This window comes from Salvelinus alpinus, chromosome 21, assembly GCF_045679555.1.
Source record: "Salvelinus alpinus chromosome 21, SLU_Salpinus.1, whole genome shotgun sequence".
Classification (NCBI taxonomy): Eukaryota; Metazoa; Chordata; class Actinopteri; order Salmoniformes; family Salmonidae; genus Salvelinus; species Salvelinus alpinus.
The window spans coordinates 50,596,079-50,615,746 of NC_092106.1; the positions used below are offsets into that span (position 1 = coordinate 50,596,079).

At 43.8% G+C, this 19,668-nt stretch overlaps 1 protein-coding gene across 4 annotated transcripts in view; it reads right to left on the minus strand.

Moving 5' to 3' along the window:
• Positions 1-256: 256 nt before the first annotated feature.
• cog6 (component of oligomeric golgi complex 6) overlaps positions 257-19,668 on the minus strand; it is a 99,708-nt gene continuing 80,296 nt past the window's right edge. For 3 of the 4 annotated variants that reach the window (XM_071358129.1, XM_071358128.1, XM_071358130.1), the window contains 4 exons: positions 17,606-17,713; positions 11,151-11,204; positions 10,772-10,851; positions 257-603 (listed from right to left, as the gene is read on the minus strand). In XM_071358129.1, coding sequence (XP_071214230.1) covers positions 456-603; positions 10,772-10,851; positions 11,151-11,204; positions 17,606-17,713 — 390 coding nt within the window. In that variant the 3' untranslated portion in view covers positions 257-455. Of the gene's footprint in view, positions 604-10,149; positions 10,293-10,771; positions 10,852-11,150; positions 11,205-17,605; positions 17,714-19,668 lie in introns of all 4 variants that reach the window. The other variant, XR_011669708.1, reaches the window with a different exon arrangement.

Consider the following 19,668-nt stretch of genomic DNA (forward strand, 5'->3'; position numbering starts at 1 on the left):
AGTTTCTCTGAGCTGCTGGGAATCTCCATTCACGTGGAGCAGGACCTTAAATGTTTTTTTCAGAGTGCGAGCTGTTCTCTCTCCTGACTGACACTGTGATTCATGCCGCGATACGGGAACGAGAGGTCGAAACAATCAGTAGACCAAGAGTCCAAAACACACCTCTCTGTCTGCTCTAGTTTCAGCTGGTTTGTGTCACTCTCCAAAGCAAGTCCATTGTTGTTGACTCTTTGTAATTAGAAAATAGACTAAAGACTTCCTGTTAAACCTCATTTATTCCCAGTTATATTTACATATACAGGTTGTAACTTAACATACAATAATTTCATATAACGGTCCACTTCAAAAAGCCATTGGGCTTTCTTCCTTCACCATTGTGTGCGTGGCTTCAGGTGGTCCAGAGAGACACGTAGAGCCTAGGTGAGACCAGGTGAACTCTGGTTAGACCAGGTGTGTTAGGACAGCAGAGCCTGGACCTGCTGAGGAGACCGTGGTACCAGATTGTCTGGTTCCTTGTAGCTGTTGGCTGGGCTGGTCACGGCTGTGTACACCTCTCCATACGCCCTGCACACCAGCTCTGTCGACTGGTTGAAGATCTGGTCTCTGTAATAGGGGGGGACATAGATCAGTTACTGAGGGGGGGGGGACATAGATCAGTTACTGAGGAGGGGCCATAGATCAGTTACTGAGGGGGGGGGGGGGACATAGATCAGTTACTGAGGGGGGGGCCATAGATTAGTTACTGAGGGGGGGCCATAGATCAGTTACTGAGGGGGACATAGATCAGTTAATGAGGGGGGGGGGGGGGGACATAGATCAGTTACTGGGGGGGGGGGGGCATAGATCAGTTACTGGGGGGGACAGAGATCAGTTAATGAGGGGGGGGGACATAGATCAGTTACTGAGGGGGGGGCCATAGATCAGTTACTGGGGGGGGGGACATTGATCAGTTACTGAGGGGGACATAGATCAGTTAATGAGGGGGGGGGGCCATAGATCAGTTACTGGGGGGGGGGGGGACATAGATCAGTTACTGGGGGGGGACGGGACATAGATCAGTTACTGGGGGACGGGACATAGATCAGTTACTGGGGGGGGGACATTGATCAGTTAATGAGGGGGGGGGACATATATCAGTTACTGGGGGGGGGGACATAGATCAGTTACTGGGGGGGGGGGGGACATTGATCAGTTACTGAGGGGGACATAGATCAGTTACTGGGGGGGACATTGATCAGTTACTGGGGGGGACATTCGTTAGTGGGGGGCATTCCTAATGCATGAGAAGGTAAAACATGTGTAAGGTGTGTGTGTGTCTGTCCACTCTTGAATGCAGGTGCATTCTCTTAAGCTGTGAATACAATACATTTATTGGCCTAAAAAACCAACCAGGAACAATCACATCTTATATATTTTTCATATTTTTAAGAAGAATGCTATATTTTCACCATCATCTCCCTCTCAGATCCTAGTAAGTCATAATTTGGCCGTCTCATCTCCCTCTCAGATCCTAGTAAGTCATATGTTGGCCGTCTCATCTCCCTCTGAGACAATAGGAAGGGCTCAGTGGTACGAACACAGCATTAGGAGCTACTGTAATCATTCAGCTGGAACAGCCAACCATGAGAGGTTCCACTCTATTTCCTGCTCTTCTGGAGAATCCACTATAGCTGGATGATTTGACTGTGACCCCCGTTCAGAGATGATAACAACCAGAGCAGAGAATCATCAGTGGTGCATACTGACATCTACTGGTGTTCTAGATGGGTTCCTCTCACATAGAATATCAGAGAGAGAGAGAGAGAAGGATATAGAGAAGGATAGCGAGAGAGAGAAGGATAGAGAGAGAGAGAAGGATAGCGAGAGAGAGAGAAGGATAGCGAGAGAGAGAAGGATAGAGAGAGGGGAAAGAGAAAGAGGGAGAGGTAAGAGAAAGAGGGAGAAAGAGAGAGAGATTGGGAGAGGGTGAGAAAAGAGAGATAGATAGAAAGAAAGAAGGATAGCGAGAGAGAGAAGGATAGCGAGAAGGATAGATGTATACAGTACCAGTCAAAAGTTCGGCCACATCTACTCATTCAAGGGTTATTATTGATTTGTACTATTTTCTACATTGTAGAATAATAGTTGAAGATATCAAAATTATGAAATAACACATATGGAATCAGGTAGTACCTAAAGAAAGAGTTAAACATATCAAAATATATTTTATACTTGAGATTCAAATAGCCAACCCATGCCTTGATGACAGCTTTGCACACACTTCACATTCTCTAAACCAGTTTCATGAGGTAATCACCTGGAATGCATTTCAATTAACAGGTGTGCCTTGTTAAAAGTTAAATTGTGGAATTTCTTTCCTCCTTAATGCATTTGAGCCAATCAGTTGTGTTGTGACAAAGTAGGGGGGGTATACAGAAGATAGCCCTATTTGGTAAAATACCAAGTCCATATTATGGCAAGAACAGCTTAAATAAGCAAAGAGAAACGACAGTCCATCATTACCTTAAGACATGAAGTTCAGTCAATATGAAACATTTCAATTCGGAAAGTTTCTTCAAGCGCAGTCGCAAAAATCATAAAGCGCTATGATGAAACTGTCTCTCATGCGGACTGCCACTGGAAAGGAAGACCCAGAGTTACCTCTGCTGCAGAGGATAAGTTCAGAGTTACCAGCCTCAGAAATTGCAGCCCAAATAAATGCTTCACAGAGTTCAAGTAACAGACACATCTCAACATCAACTGTTCAGAGGAGACTGTGTGAATCAGGCCTTCATGGTCGAATTGCTGCAAAGAAACCACTACTAAAGGACACGAATAATAAGAAGAGACTTGGACATTAGACCGGTGGAAATCGGTCCTTTGCTCTGATGAGTCCAAATTTGAGATTTTTTGGTTCCAACTGCCATGTCTTTGTGAGACTCAGAGTAGGTGAACAGATGATATCCACATGTGTGGTTCCCACTGTGAAGCATGGAGGAGGAGGTGTGATGGTGTGGGGGTGCTTTGCTGGTGACACAGTCTGTGATTTATTTAGAATTCAAGGCACACTTAACCAGCATGGCTACCACAGCATTCTGCAGTGATACGCCATCCCATCTGGTTTGGCCTTAGTGGGACTATCATTTGTTTTTCAACAGAACAATGACCCAACACACCTCCAGGCTATGTAAGGGCTATTTGACCAAGAAGGAGAGTGATGGAGTGCTGCATCAGATGACCTGGCCTCCACAGTCACCCGACCTCAACCCAATTGAGATGGTTTGGAGTGAAGGAAAAGCAGCCAACACGTGCTCAGCATATGTGGGGACTTCTTCAAGAGTGTTGGAAAAGCATTCCAGGTGAAGCTGGTTGAGAGAATTCCAAGAGTGTGCAAAGCTGTCATCAAGGCATACTTTGAAATATATTTGGATTTGTTTAACACTTTTTTGGTTACTACATGATTCCATATGTGTTATATAATAGTTTTGACTTCTTCACTATTATTCTACAATGTAGAAAATAGTACAAATAAAGACATACCCTTGTATGAGTAGGTGTCTAAACTTTTGACTGGTAGTATATATACAGTTCACTCAGAAAGTATTCAGACCCCTTGACTTTTTCCACATTTTGTTACATTACAGCCTTATTCTAAAATGGATTACAATGTTTTTCATCAATCTTCACACAATACCCCATAATGACAAAGTAAAAACAGGTTTTTAGACATTAGACAAATATCACATTTCCATAAGTATTCAGACCCTTTACTCAGTACTTTGTTGAAGCACCTTTAGCAGCGATTACAGCATCGAGTCTTCTTGGGTATGACACTACAAGCTTGGCACAACTGTATTTGGGGAGTTTCTCCCATTCTTCTCTGCAGATCCTCTCAACCTCTGTCAGGTTGGATGGGGAGCGTCGCTGCACAGCTATTTTCAAGTCTCTCCAGAGATGTTCGATCGGGTTCAAGTCCGGGCTCTGCCTGGGCCACTCAAGGACATTCAGAGACTTGTCCCGAAGCCACTCCTGCGTTGTCTTGACTGTGTGCTTAGGGTCCTTGTCCTGTTAAGGTCTAAACTTCTTCCATTTCAGAATGATGGAGGCCACTGTGTTCTTGGGGACCTTCAATGCTGTATAAAGCTCCAGAGACAATTCCTTCGACCTCGTGGCTTGGTTTTTACTCTGACTGGCACTGTCAACTGTGGGACCTTATATAGACAGGTGTGTGCCTTTCCAAATCATGTTCAATCAATTGAAGGTGGACTCCAATCAAGTTGTAGAAACATCTCAAGGATGATCAATGGAAACGGGATGCACCTGACCTCAATTTCGAGTCTCATAACAAAGTGTCTGAATAAGCCATTTATGTTTTTTACATTTTAAGACATTTGCAAACATTTTCTAAAAACCTGTTTTTGCTTTGTCATTATGGGGTATTGTGTGTAATTGAATCAATTTTAGAAAAAGGCTGTAACATGGAAAAAGTCGAGGGGTCTGAATACTTTTCGAATGCACTGTAAATACATTTGTATACACAGAGAGAGATAAAGAGAGAGATAGTGAGAGGGAGAGAGGGAGAGAAACAGATAGAGAAATAGAGGGAGAAGGATAGATAGAGAAAGAGGGATGATGGAGAGAGGGCGAGACAGACAGACAGACAGACAGACAGACAGACAGACAGACAGACAGACAGACAGACAGACAGACAGAGACAGAGACAGAGAGAGAGACAGAGAGAGAGAGAGAGAGAGAGAGAGAGAGAGAGAGAGAGAGAGAGAGACAGAGACAGAGACAGAGACAGAGAGAGAGAGAGAGACACAGAGAGAGAGAGAGAGAGAGAGAGAGAGAGAGAGAGAGAGAGAGAGAGAGAGAGAGAGAGAGAGAGAGAGACACAGAGAGAGAGAGACACAGAGAGAGAGAGAGAGAGAGAGAGACACACAGAGAGAGAGAGAGAGAGAGAGAGAGAGAGAGAGAGAGAGAGAGAGAGAGAGAGAGAGAGAGAGAGAGAGGAGTTGGGCTTCAGAAGGCTGATGAACAGTACTAGATGATGATATGAGAGAGGGGGGGACTCTAGGAACTGAAATGCCCATTCAAACTGAAACCCTCCAAAATAATTGTATATTATAATACAACGAATTCCTCAATTATATTTAATTTGTCCATCAGTGCCCTTCAAAATAATAAGAATAATGTGCATGACGTATCTACCCCTTTGATTCACCTCTCAACTCAGCCTCTACAACCATTCAATAGTGCGTGTGTGTGTGCGTGTGCGTGCGTGCGTGCGTGTGTGTGTGTGTGTGGGTATACACACACGTTGTACCAAAGTCCTCACAAGAATAGTAAACTAAGATTCAGAGAAGTGAGAACATTTTGCCCGGTCCTTACTTGTAAAAATGTTATTAGAGAGGTTATAGAGTTTGGGTTCAGGTTTAGGAGTTAGGGCTTAGGAGATAGGAGTTAGGGGTTAGGAGATAGGAGTTAGGGGTTAGGGGTTAGGAGATAGGTTTAGGGGTAAGGGTAAGATTTAGGGGTAAGGGTTAGGGGTTAGGAGATATGTTTAGGAGTTAGGTTTAGGGGTAAGGGTTAGGGGTTAGGAGATATGTTTAGGGGTTAGGGTAAGGTTTAAGGGTAAGGGTTAGGAGATAGGTTTAGGAGTTAGGTTTAGGGGTAAGGGTTAGGGGTTAGGAGATATGTTTAGGGGTTAGGGTAAGGTTTAAGGGTAAGGGTTAGGAGATAGGTTTAGGAGTTAGGTTTAGGGGTTAGGGTTCACGAAAAAAGGATTTTGAATGGGAATCAATTGTTGGTCCCCAAAAAGTCCTCACAAGTACACTGCATTCGGTAAGTATTCAAACCCCTTGACTTTTTCTACATTTTGTTACGTTACAGCCTTATTAAAAAATGCATTAAATAAAAAAATAAATACATCTACAAACAATACCCAAAATGACAAAGAGACAACACGTTTTTTAAATAATAAAACATTTTAAAGAAAGAAATACCTTATTTACATAAGTATTCAGACCGTTTGATATCAGACTCGAAATTGAGATCAGGTGCTTCCTGTTTCCATTGATCATCCTTGAGATTTTCTACAACTTGATTGGAGTCCACCGGTGGTAAATTCATTTGATTGGACATGATTTGGAAAGGCACACACCTGTCTATATAAGGTCCCACAGTTGACAGTGCATGTCAGAGCAAAAACCAAGCCATGAGGTTCAAGGAATTGTCCATAGAGCTCCAAGACAGGATTGTGTCGAGGCACAGATCTGGTGAAGGGTCCCAAAACATTTCTGCAGCATTGAAGGTCCCCAAGAACACAGTGGCCTCCATCAATCTTAAATGGAAGAAGTTTGGAACCACCAAGACTCTTCCTAGAGCTGGCCGCCCAGCCAAACTGAGCAGTTGGGGGAGAAGGGCCTTGGTCAGGGAGCCCAATGGTCATTCTGACAGAGCTCCAGAGTTCCTCTGTGGAGATGGGAGAACCTTCCAGAAGGACAACCATCTCTGCAGCTCTCCACCAATCAGGCCTTCAAGATAGAGCGGCCAGATGGAAGCCACTCTTCAGTAAATGGCACATGACAGCCCGCTTGGAGTCAAAGATGAACGGAGCAAAGTACAGAGAGATGCTTGATGAAAACCTGCTCCAGATCGCTCAGGACCTCAGACTGGGAGGGAAGGTTCACCATCCAACAGGACAACGACCCTAAGCACACAACCAAGACAACGTAGGAGTGGCTTCGGGACAAGTCTCTGAATGTCCTTGAGTGGCCAAGGCAGAGCCCGGTCTTGAACACGATCGAAAATCTCTGGAGAGACCTGAAAATAGCTGTGCAGAGACGCTCCCCATCCAACCTGACAGAGGTTGAGAGGATCTGTAGAGAAGAATGGGAGAAACTCCCCAAATACAGGTTTGCCAAGCTTGTAGTGTCATACCCAAGAAGACTCAAGACTGTAATCGCTGTCAAAGGTGATTCAACAAAGTACTGAGTAAAGGGTCTGAATAATTATGTAAATGTGATATTTGTTTTTTTTATTTGTAATAAATTAGCAAAAATGTCTAAAAAACTGTTTTTCTTTGTCGTCATGGGGTATAGTGTGTGTAGATTGATGAGGGACATTTCAGAAATTTAGAATAAGACTGTAACGTAATAAAATGTGGAAAAATTCAAGGGGTCTGAATACTTTCTGAATGAACTGTATAGTGAGACAGATATGTGTGTGTGTGTGTGTGTGTGTGTGTGTGTGTGTGTGTGTGTGTGTGTGTGTGTGTGTGTGTGTGTGTGTGTGTGTGTGTGTGTGTGTGTGTGTGTGAAACCATTCAACAACTGAATCAGAGTTGTGCAGATCCTGTATATGTAACTACCCCTCAGTGTTTTCATGTTGTCTTCTCAAGTGTCATGCTGGGGGAGAACATCACGTGTTGTTAGCATGGTAGTAAGTTGTTTGTGTGGGTAAGTAGAGGGGGTTGGGTGGGGGTCGGAGAGAGAGGGGGGTCAGAGAAAGGGCAAAACAATAGCGAGATGGAAAGAGAAAGCAGGTAGCGAGAGGATAGGATACAAAGAGAAAGAGAGAGAGAGAGAGAGAGAGAGAGAGAGAGAGAGGACAGAGAGAGAGAGGACAGAGAGAGAGAGAGAGAAATGGACCAGAAGGTAATTATTGGTGTCCTGCCAATCCATCAGTACTAGTGTGTGTGTGTGTGTGTGTGTGTGTGTGTGTGTGTGTGTGTGTGTGTGTGTGTGTGTGTGTGTGTGTTTCCATGAATAGAGAACATTATAAACCTGGGTGAGGTACAGGAGAGCTGCTGCTCCTCAAGCCTTCTGCCTGCATTTCCCAGTAATGTGACTCACAGCACAAAAACACACACAAACACACACAAACACACACACACACACACTCACACTCACACACACACTCACACTCACACACACACACACACACACACACACCCAAACACACACACCACACACCCACACACACACACACACACACACACACACACACACACACACACACACACACACACACACACACACACACACACACACACACACACACACACACACACACACACACACACACCCAAAGCAGCCTCACACTCCAATAGCAGACCCATATACAACTAAAAGCATAAGCTCCTTATACAACAACAATAACACAAACATGTGTAGGGCCTCTTCACTCCTAATGCAAGCAGTACTGGCCTCTCCACTCTTAATGCCAGATGTACTGGGCTCTCCACTCTTAATGCTAGCTGTACTGGGCTCTCCACTCTTAATGCTAGCTGTACTGGCCTCTTCACTCCTAATGCAAGCAGTACTGGCCTCTCCACTCTTAACGCTAGCTGTACTGGGCTCTCCACTCTTAACGCTAGCTGTACTGGGCTCTCCACTCTTAATGCTAGCTGTACTGGCCTCTTCACTCCTAATGCTAGCAGTACTGGCCTCTTCACTCCTAATGCTAGCAGTACTGGCCTCTCCACTCTTAATGCCAGATGTACTGGGCTCTCCACTCTTAATGCCAGATGTACTGGGCTCTCCACTCTTAATGCTAGCTGTACTGGGCTCTCCACTCTTAATGCTAGCTGTACTGGGCTCTCCACTCTTAATGCTAGCTGTACTGGGCTCTCCACTCTTAATGCTAGCTGTACTGGGCTCTCCACTCTTAACGCTAGCTGTACTGGGCTCTCCACTCTTAACGCTAGCTGTACTGGGCTCTCCACTCTTAACGCTAGCTGTACTGGGCTCTCCACTCTTAACGCTAGCAGTACTGGGCTCTCCACTCTTAATGCTAGCTGTACTGGGCTCTCCACTCTTAATGCTAGCTGTACTGGGCTCTCCACTCTTAACGCTAGCTGTACTGGGCTCTCCACTCTTAATGCTAGCTGTACTGGGCTCTCCACTCTTAACGCTAGCTGTACTGGGCTCTCCACTCTTAATGCTAGCTGTACTGGGCTCTCCACTCTTAATGCTAGCAGTACTGGGCTCTCCACTCTTAATGCTAGCAGTACTGGCCTCTCCACTCTTAATGCTAGCTGTACTGGGCTCTCCACTCTTAATGCTAGCTGTACTGGGCTCTCCACTCTTAATGCTAGCTGTACTGGGCTCTCCACTCTTAATGCTAGCTGTACTGGGCTCTCCACTCTTAATGCTAGCTGTACTGGGCTCTCCACTCTTAATGCTAGCTGTACTGGGCTCTCCACTCTTAATGCTAGCTGTACTGGGCTCTCCACTCTTAATGCTAGCTGTACTGGGCTCTCCACTCTTAATGCTAGCTGTACTGGGCTCTCCACTCTTAACGCTAGCTGTACTGGGCTCTCCACTCTTAACGCTAGCTGTACTGGGCTCTCCACTCTTAACGCTAGCTGTACTGGGCTCTCCACTCTTAATGCTAGCAGTACTGGGCTCTCCACTCTTAATGCTAGCTGTACTGGGCTCTCCACTCTTAATGCTAGCTGTACTGGGCTCTCCACTCTTAATGCTAGCTGTACTGGGCTCTCCACTCTTAACGCTAGCTGTACTGGGCTCTCCACTCTTAATGCTAGCTGTACTGGGCTCTCCACTCTTAATGCTAGCTGTACTGGGCTCTCCACTCTTAATGCTAGCTGTACTGGGCTCTCCACTCTTAATGCTAGCTGTACTAGGCTCCTTTCCTTGTGCTATTTCCTATGTTAGTGCTACTGAAACTCATGGAGAGCCTTGCAGTAGATATAACTAAAACACAGGGATAGTCATAGCAAGTTTAGACATTCTGGCTACCAGCCTTGGAAACCAAAGATCAACATTTATTCAAATAAGAGGGCTCACATACAGTTGAAGTCAGAAGTTTACACACTTAGGTTGGAGTCATTAAAACTCGTTTTTAAACCATATGACACATTTCTTGTAAACAAACTATAGTTTTGGCAAGTCGATTAGGACATCTTCTTTGTGTATGACACAAGTAATTTTTCCAACAATTGTCTACAGACAGATTGTTTCACTTATAATTCACTGTATCACAATTCCAGTGGGTCAGAAGTTTACATATACTAAGTTGACTGTGCCTTTAAACAGCTTGGAAAATTCCAGAAAAATATGTCATGGCTTTAGAAGCTTCTGATAGGCTAATTGACATAATTTGAGTCAATTGGAGGTGTACCTGTGGATGTATTTCAAGGCCTACCTTCAAACTCAGTGCCTCTCTGCTTGACATCGTGGGAAAATCAAAAGAAATCAGCCAAGACCTCAGAAAAAATATTGTAGACCTCGACAAGTCTGGTTCATCCTTGGGAGCAATTTCCAAACGCCTGAAGGTACCACGTTCATCTGTACAAACAATAGTACGCAAGTATAAACACCATGGGACCACGCAGCCGTCATACTGCTCAGGAAGGAGAAGCGTTCTGTCTCCTAGAGATGAACGTAGTTTGGTGCGAAAAGTGCAAATCAATCCCAGAAAAACAGCAAAGGACCTTGTGAAGATGCTGGAGGAAACAGGTACAAAAGTATCTACATCCACAGTAAAACGAGTCCTATATCGACATAACCTGAAAGGCCGCTCAGCAAGGAAGAAGCCACTGCTCCAAAACCGCCATTAAAAAAAACCATTTCACATTCTTAAAATAAAGTGGTGATCATAACTGACCTAAGACAGGGACTTTTTACTAGGATTAAATGTCAGGAATTGTGAAAAACTGAGTTTAAATGTAATTGGCTAAGGCGTATGTAAACTTCTGACTTCAACTGACGACCTTTTAATGTTTTTTCATGACCTCATCTCTCATTTGATTGGAAGGAGGACTCACTTGATGGCAGCACTGAGGAGGAAGTTGAGTTGAGGCATCACCATGGTATCAGGAGAAGACAGGTAACGATCAAACTGGGTCTGAGGAAGAGAAAGAGGGAGAGACAAAAGCACGCCAACGTTTAGCCATGACTGTCAAACTCAAGAGTGAATCTTTAAATTTCACCTTACCCAATATTAACACCTGAGAGAGAGAAACAGAACCAGTTTGACTCCTACTCTCCCTCTCCTCCTACCCCTCCCTAATCCCACCTCCTCCTTTTCTTCCTCCTCCCTCTCTTCCTCCTCCTCCTCCTCCTCCCTCTCTTCCTCCTCTTCCTCCTCCGACTCCCTGGTCCTCTCCATGTGAATATAGTAGTGTTTAGGTGTAGCTAACTCACCATGGCTGCTTTCAGAGAGGAGCTGTCCATACTGGGGAGGTTAGACAGAGGCCCCTGGAACACAGCAAAACACAACAAGTACACACAGCCTAATGTGAGAACAGCAGAGGGTCATAGCAACACAACGGGAGGGAGGGGGGGTGAACCTAACAAGAGATGGTGAAATGAAGGTCTCGCTCTGTGGGCTCGGCAGTAAAACTAAAATAAAAGTGTAAATAACAGCCTTCTTTCCTCATTGCATATTTCTTACATCGTGCTCTAAGTTTAAGGGGTGATAGATAATGCTTACAGGCTAAACCTTGGGCCCAGAGTTCAGCCTGATCTAAAACCTAGGGCCCAGAGTTCATCCTGATCTAAAACCTAGGGCCCAGAGTTCATCCTGATCTAAAACCTAGGGCCCAGAGTTCATCCTGACCAAAACCTAGGGCCCAGAGTTCATCCTGACCAAAACCTTGGGCCCAGAGTTCATCCTGACCTAAACCTAGGGCTCATAGTTTATTATTGTCTGGTCATGTGATCAGGGAAGGCTCCGGACCATAGTAGCTATGAGACAATTAAGCGTTTTCACACAGCACCAGAGTCTGAAATGGCATGCTACTCCCAATATAGTGCACTACCTTTGACCAGAGCCCAGGTCAATAGTAGGGCACTATATAGGGAATACAGTGGTTCTTCCTTTAAAAGTTGTGGCGTACTGCAGCACAGCTTGCGAGGTGCCGCAGAATTCTATGGCACGTTATTTATGTGTCAGCCATAAATAACGTGGCAGGGCTTTACCTAGCAGAGACTTGTAGATGACCTGGAGCCAGTGGGTTTGGCGACGAGTATGAAGCGAGGGCCAGCCAACGAGAGTCAGCCAACGAGATCATACAGGTCGCAGTGGTGGGTAGTATATGGGGCTTTGGTGACAAAACGGATGGTCCTGTGATAGACTGCATCCAATTTGTTGAGTGTTGGAGGCTATTTTGTAAATGACATCGCCGAAGTCGAGGATTGCTAGGATGGTCAGTTTTACGAGGGTATGTTTGGCAGCATGAGTGAAGGAGGCTTTGTGGTGAAATAGGAAGCCAATTCTAGATTTCATTTTGGATTGGAGATGCTTAATGTGAGTCTGGAAGGAGAGTTTAGTCTAACCAGACACCTAGGTATTTATAGTTGTCCACATATTCTAAGTCAGAACCGTCCAGAGTAGTGATGCTTTTAGCATGCATTTAGTTTTACTTGCATTTAACTTCTTATGGCTGGGGGCAGTATTGAGTAGCTTGGATGAATAAGGTGTAAACTGCCTGCTACTCAGAGTAAACTGCCTGCTACTCAGGCCCAGAAGCTAAGATATGCATATTATTATAGATAGAAAACACTCCAAAGTTTCCAAAACTGTTTGAATGATGTCTGTGAGTATAACATAACTCATATGGCAGGCAAAAACCTGAGAAGAAATCCAACCAGGAAGTGGGAAATCTGAGGTTTGTAGGTTTGCCTATCCAATATACAGTGTCTTTGGGGTCATATTGCACTTCCTAAGGCTTCCACTAGATGTCAACGGTCTTTAGAACCTTGTTTGATGCTTCTACTGTGAAGAATGAGGGAAGGAGAGCTCTTTGACTCAGGTGTCTGGCATGAGTTGATCACGCGCTCTCCCGTGAGAGCGACCTGCGTTCCATCGCATTTCTGAAGACAAAGGAATTCTCCGGTTGAAACATTATTGAAGATTTATGTTAAAAACATCCTAAAGATTGATTCTATACATCTTTTGACATGTTTCTACGGACTGTAATGGAATTTTTTGACTTTTCGTCTGACCTGAGCGCCATCAATTTGGATTTAACATAATCGTTTGGTGTGCTTTCGTCGTAAAGCCTTTTTGAAATCGGACACTATGGATTTACAACAACTTTATCTTTAAAATGGTGTAAAATACTTGTATGTTTGAGGTATTTTAATTATGAGATTTCTGTTGTTTTGAATTTGGCGCCCTGCACTTTCACTGGCTGTTGTCGAGTCGATCCAGTTAACGGGATCGCAGCCATAAGAAGTTTTTAACAAGCAAGAAGCCAAATAACTAGGTAGCGATTGGTTGAAGAGCATGAATTTAGTTTTACTTGTATTTAAGAGCAGTTAGAGGCCACGGAAGGAGAGTTGTATGACATTGAAGCTCGTCTGGAGGTTTGTTAACACAGTGTCCAAAGAAGGGCCAGAAGGTATACAGAATGGTGACGTCTGCGTAGAGGTGGATCAGAGAATCACCAGCAGCAAGAGCGACATCATTGATGTTTACAGAGAAGAGAGTCGGCCCGAGATTGAACCCTGTGGCACCCCCATAGACACTGCCAGAGGTCCGGACAACAGGCCCTCCGATTTGACACATTGAACTCTATCAGAGAAGTAGTTGGTGAAACAGGCGAGGCAATCATTTGAGAAACCAAGGCTATGCCGTGCCCATTCAACCCAAAACAACAGACACTACTAGACTATAGAGCTATGCCGTGCTCACTCAACCCAAAACAACAGACACTACTAGACTATAGAGCTATGCCGTGCCCACACAACCCAAAACAACAGACACTACTAGACTACAGAGCTATGCCGTGCCCACACAACCCAAAACAACAGACACTACTAGACTATAGAGCTATGCCGTGCCCATTCAACCCAAAACAACAGACACTACTAGACTACAGAGCTATGCCGTGCCCATTCAACCCAAAACAACAGACACTACTAGACTATAGAGCTATGCCGTGCCCATTCAACCCAAAACAACAGACACTACTAGACTATAGAGCTATGCCGTGCCCATTCAACCCAAAACAACAGACACTACTAGACTATAGAGCTATGCCGTGCCCATTCAACCCAAAACAACAGACACTACTAGACTATAGAGCTATGCCGTGCCCATTCAACCCAAAACAACAGACACTACTAGACTATAGAGCTATGCCGTGCCCACACAACCCAAAACAACAGACACTACTAGACTATAGAGCTATGCCGTGCCCATTCAACCCAAAACAACAGACACTACTAGACTATAGAGCTATGCCGTGCCCATTCAACCCAAAACAACAGACACTACTAGACTATAGAGCTATGCCGTGCCCACTCAACCCAAAACAACATGTTAACCTGCTGTTACTCTTCTCAGTGTTACCCTGCTGTTACTCTTCTCAGTGTTAACCTGCTGTTACTCTTCTGTGTTACCCTGCTGTTACTCTTCTCAGTGTTAACCTGCTGTTACTCTTTTCAGTGTTAACCTGCTGTTACTCTTTTCAGTGTTAACCTGCTGTTACTCTTCTCAGTGTTAACCTGATGTTACTCTTCTCAGTGTTAACCTGCTGTTACTCTTCTGTGTTACCCTGCTGTTACTCTTATCAGTGTTAACCTGCTGTTACTCTTCTCAGTGTTAACCTGATGTTACTCTTCTCGGAGTTAACCTGCTGTTACTCTTCTCAGTGTTAACCTGCTGTTACTCTTCTCAGTGTTAACCTGCTGTTACTCTTCTGTGTTACCCTGCTGTTACTCTTCTCAGTGTTAACCTGCTGTTACTCTTCTCAGTGTTAACCTGATGTTACTCTTCTCAGTGTTAACCTGATGTTACTCTTCTCGGAGTTAACCTGCTGTTACTCTTCTCAGTGTTAACCTGCTGTTACTCTTCTCAGTGTTAACCTGATGTTACTCTTCTCAGTGTTAACCTGATGTTACTCTTCTCAGTGTTAACCTGCTGTTACTCTTCTCAGTGTTACCCTGCTGTTACTCTTATCAGTGTTAACCTGCTGTTACTCTTCTCAGTGTTAACCTGCTGTTACTCTTCTCAGTGTTAACCTGATGTTACTCTTCTCAGAGTTAACCTGATGTTACTCTTCTCAGAGTTAACCTGATGTTACTCTTCTCAGAGTTAACCTGCTGTTACTCTTCTCAGTGTTAACCTGATGTTACTCTTTTCAGAGTTAACCTGATGTTACTCTTCTCAGAGTTAACCTGATGTTACTCTTCTCAGAGTTAACCTGCTGTTACTCTTCTCAGTGTTACCCTGCTGTTACTCTTCTGTGTTATCCTGCTGTTACTCTTCTGTATTACCCTGCTGTTACTCTTCTCAGTGTTAACCTGCTGCTACTCTTCTCAGTGTTAACCTGCTGTTACTCTTCTGTGTTACCCTGCTGTTACTCTTCTGTGTTACCCTGCTGTTACTCTTCTGTGTTACCCTGCTGTTACTCTTTTCAGTGTTAACCTGCTGTTACTCTTCTTCCGTGTTAACCTGCTGTTACTCTTCTGTGTTATCCTGCTGTTACTCTTCTCCGTGTTAACCTGATGTTACTCCTATGTGTTACCCTGATGTTACTCTTCTCAGTGTTAACCTGCTGTTACTCTTCTCAGTGTTAACCTACTGTTACTCTTCTCAGTGTTAACCTGCTGTTACTCTTCTCAGTGTTAACCTGCTGTTACTCTTCTCAGTGTTAACCTGCTGTTACTCTTCTCAGTGTTAACCTGCTGTTACTCTTCTCAGTGTTAACATGCTGTTACTCTTCTCAGTGTTAACCTGCTGTTACTCTTCTCAGTGTTAACCTGCTGTTACTCTTCTCAGTGTTAACCTGCTGTTACTCTTCTCAGTGTTAACCTGATGTTACTCTTCTCAGTGTTAACCTGCTGTTACTCTTCTCAGTGTTAACCTGCTGTTACTCTTCTCAGTGTTAACCTGATGTTACTCTTCTCCGTGTTAACCTGATGTTACTCCTATGTGTTACCCTGATGTTACTATTCTCAGTGTTAACCTGATGTTACTCTTCTCAGTGTTAACCTGCTGTTACTCTTCTCAGTGTTAACCTGCTGTTACTCTTCTCAGTGTTAACCTGCTGTTACTCTTCTCAGTGTTAACCTGCTGTTACTCTTCTCAGTGTTAACCTGCTGTTACTCTTCTCAGTGTTAACCTGCTGTTACTCTTCTCAGTGTTAACCTGCTGTTACTCTTCTCAGTGTTAACCTGCTGTTACTCTTCTCAGTGTTAACCTGCTGTTACTCTTCTCAGTGTTAACCTGCTGTTACTCTTCTCAGTGTTAACCTGCTGTTACTCTTCTCAGTGTTAACCTGCTGTTAGTCTTCTCAGTGTTAACCTGCTGTTACTCCTATGTTACTCGGCTGGTGCTCTTCTCACTGTTTACTTGCTGTCCCTCTTGTGAATGTGTTAATTAATTAATGTGTTAATTAATCCAATAATGAATTAACTCATCTGGGCCAATCAAGATGAACTAATGTATTTTAATTCCATATTTTTTCTTCATAACCAGTCGGTTTTGACTGTTGCTGGAGCGGAAGAGGACATTGGTGCTCGGAAGGATGGACGGATGACTTTATTAATGAGAGTCTAACCATGTGGTAACCATGACAACGGCTGTTCCTGAGTGATCATGTAAACAATGGTGAAACGAAAATAAACAAGAGTAAAGAGAAGGTAAAAAATAAGTGCAATATTACTGTTATATATTACTGTTATATATCACTGTTATATATTACTGTTATATAATACTGTTATATATTACTGCTGCTATATTACTGTTATATATTACTGTTATATATTACCGCTGCTATATTACTGTTATATATTACTGTTATATATTACTGTTATATATTACTGATATATATTACTGTTATACATTACTGCTGCTATATTACTGTTATATATTACTGATATATATTACTGCTGCTATATTACTGTTATATATTACTGCTGCTATATTACTGTTATATATTACTGCTGCTATATTACTGTTATATATTACTGTTATATATTACTGTTATATATTACTGGTATATATTACTGCTGCTATATTACTGTTATATATTACTGCTGCTATATTACTGTTATATATTACTGTTATATATTAGTTATATATTACTGTTATATATTAGTTATATATTACTGTTATATATGACTGTTATATATTACTGTTATATATGACTGTTATATATTACTGTTATATATTAGTTATATATGACTGTTATATATGACTGTTATATATTACTGTTATATATTACTGTTATATATTACTGTTATATATTAGTTATATATTACTGTTATATATTACTGTTATATATTACTGCTGCTATATTACTGTTATATATTACTGTTATATATTACTGTTATATATTAGTTATATATTACTGTTATATATTAGTTATATATTACTGTTATATATTACTGTTATATATTACTGTTATATATTAGTTATATATTACTGTTATATATTAGTTATATATTACTGTTATATATGACTGTTATATATTACCGCTGCTATATTACTGTTATATATTACTGTTATATATTACTGCTGCTATATTACTGTTATATATGACTGTTATATATTACTGTTGTATATTACTGTTATATATTACTGCTGCTATATTACTGTTGCTGTGTGTGTGGTATGTGGTGTGTGTAAGAGAGTGAGTGAGTCTGACCTGTTCTGGGCTGTGCTGCTGTACACAGCTGTAGATGTAGCTCAGTCCAGCACGGGTCAGAACAAACGAAGCCTGTTCGTTGATCAGAGTGTCCAGGTGAGCTTCAATCTGGAGACGAGGAGCAAGAGGGGAGAAAACAGAAGAGAGGAGAAGGAGAGGAGGATGGGAGATAAGGAGAAGAGAGGACAGTAGGATGGGAGAGTAGAGGAGGATGGGAGAGGAGGAGAGGAGAGAAGGAGGAGAGGACAGTAGGATGGGAGAGTAGAGGATGGGAGAGAAGGAGAGGAGAGAAGGAGGAGAGGACGGTAGGATGGGAGAGTAGAGGAGGATGGGAGAGAAGGAGAGGAGAGAAGGAGGAGAGGACAGTAGGATGGGAGAGTAGAGGAGGATGGGAGAGAAGGAGAGGAGAGAAGGAGGAGAGGACAGTAGGATGGGAGAGTAGAGGAGGATGGGAGAGAAGGAGAGGAGAGAAGGAGGAGAGGACAGTAGGATGGGAGAGTAGAGGAGGATGGGAGAGAAGGAAGACAGGAGTAGCGGATGGTAGGATGGGAGAGTAGAGGAGGATGGGAGAGAAGGAGAGGAGAGAAGGAGGAGAGGACAGTAGGATGGGAGAGAAGGAGAGGAGAGAAGGAGGAGAGGACAGTAGGATGGGAGAGAAGGAGAGAAGGAGGAGAGGACGGTAGGATGGGAGAGTAGAGGAGGATGGGAGAGAAGGAGAGGAGAGAAGGAGGAGAGGACGGTAGGATGGGAGAGTAGAGGAGGGTGGGAGAGGAGAGAAGGAGGAAAGAAGGAGGAGAGGACAGTAGGATGGGAGAGTAGAGGAGGATGGGAGAGAAGGAGAGGAGAAGGAGGAGAGGACGGTAGGATGGGAGAGTAGAGGAGGATGGGAGAGAAGGAGAGGAGAGAAGGAGGAGAAGACGGTAGGATGGGAGAGTAGAGGAGGATGGGAGAGAAGGAGAGGAAAGAAGGAGGAGAGGACAGTAGGATGGGAGAGTAGAGGAGGATGGGAGAGAAGGAGAGGAGAGAAGGAGGAGAGGACGGTAGGATTGGAGAGTATTGGAGGATCGGAGAGAAGGAGAGGAGAGAAGGAGGAGAGGACGGTAGGATGGGAGAGTAGAGGAGGATGGGAGAGAAGGAGAGGAGAGAAGGAGGAGAGGACGGTAGGATGGGAGAGTAGAGGAGGATGGGAGAGAAGGAGAGGAGAGAAGGAGGAGAGGACGGTAGGATGGGAGAGTAGAGGAGGATGGGAGAGAAGGAGAGGAGAGAAGGAGGAGAGGACGGTAGGATGGGAGAGTAGAGAAGAGAAGGAGAGGATGAGTGGAGAGATGGAGGGAAACAGAGAGTCAGACAGGCTGGCTACTAACACAATACATACTGTTTCTAGTACAATGTCCATCTCAGTCACTATTGTAGATGAATGGCACTCATGGCTAATTGAACAGCATTATAAAGTCCGTATAAGGAGGGATAGAGTGGGACTCTCGGTGCTCCACCATCAACAACAGCATCATCTGAAACACAGTATAATATTCTCTACATTATACCTCTGGAAAACTGACTGCATCCCAAATGGAAGCCCCATTCCCTATGTAGTGCACTACTTTAGACCAAAGCCCTATTCCCTATGTAGTGCACTACTTTAGACAAGAGCCCTATGTAGTGCACTACTTTAGACCAGAGCCCTATTCCCTATGTAGTGCACTACTTTAGACCAGAGCCCTATTTCCTATGTAGTGCACTACTTTAGACCAGAGCCCTATTTCCTATGTAGTGCACTACTTTAGACCAGAGCCCTATTTCCTATGTAGTGCACTACTTTAGACCAGAGCCCTATTTCCTATGTAGTGCACTACTTTAGACCAGAGCCCTATTTCCTATGTAGTGCACTACTTTAGACCAGAGCCCTATTTCCTATGTAGTGCACTACTTTAGACCAGAGCCCTATTTCCTATGTAGTGCACTACTTTAGACCAGAGCCCTATTTCCTATGTAGTGCACTACTTTAGACCAGAGCCCTATTCCCTATGTAGTGCACTACTTTAGACCAGAACCCTATGTAGTGC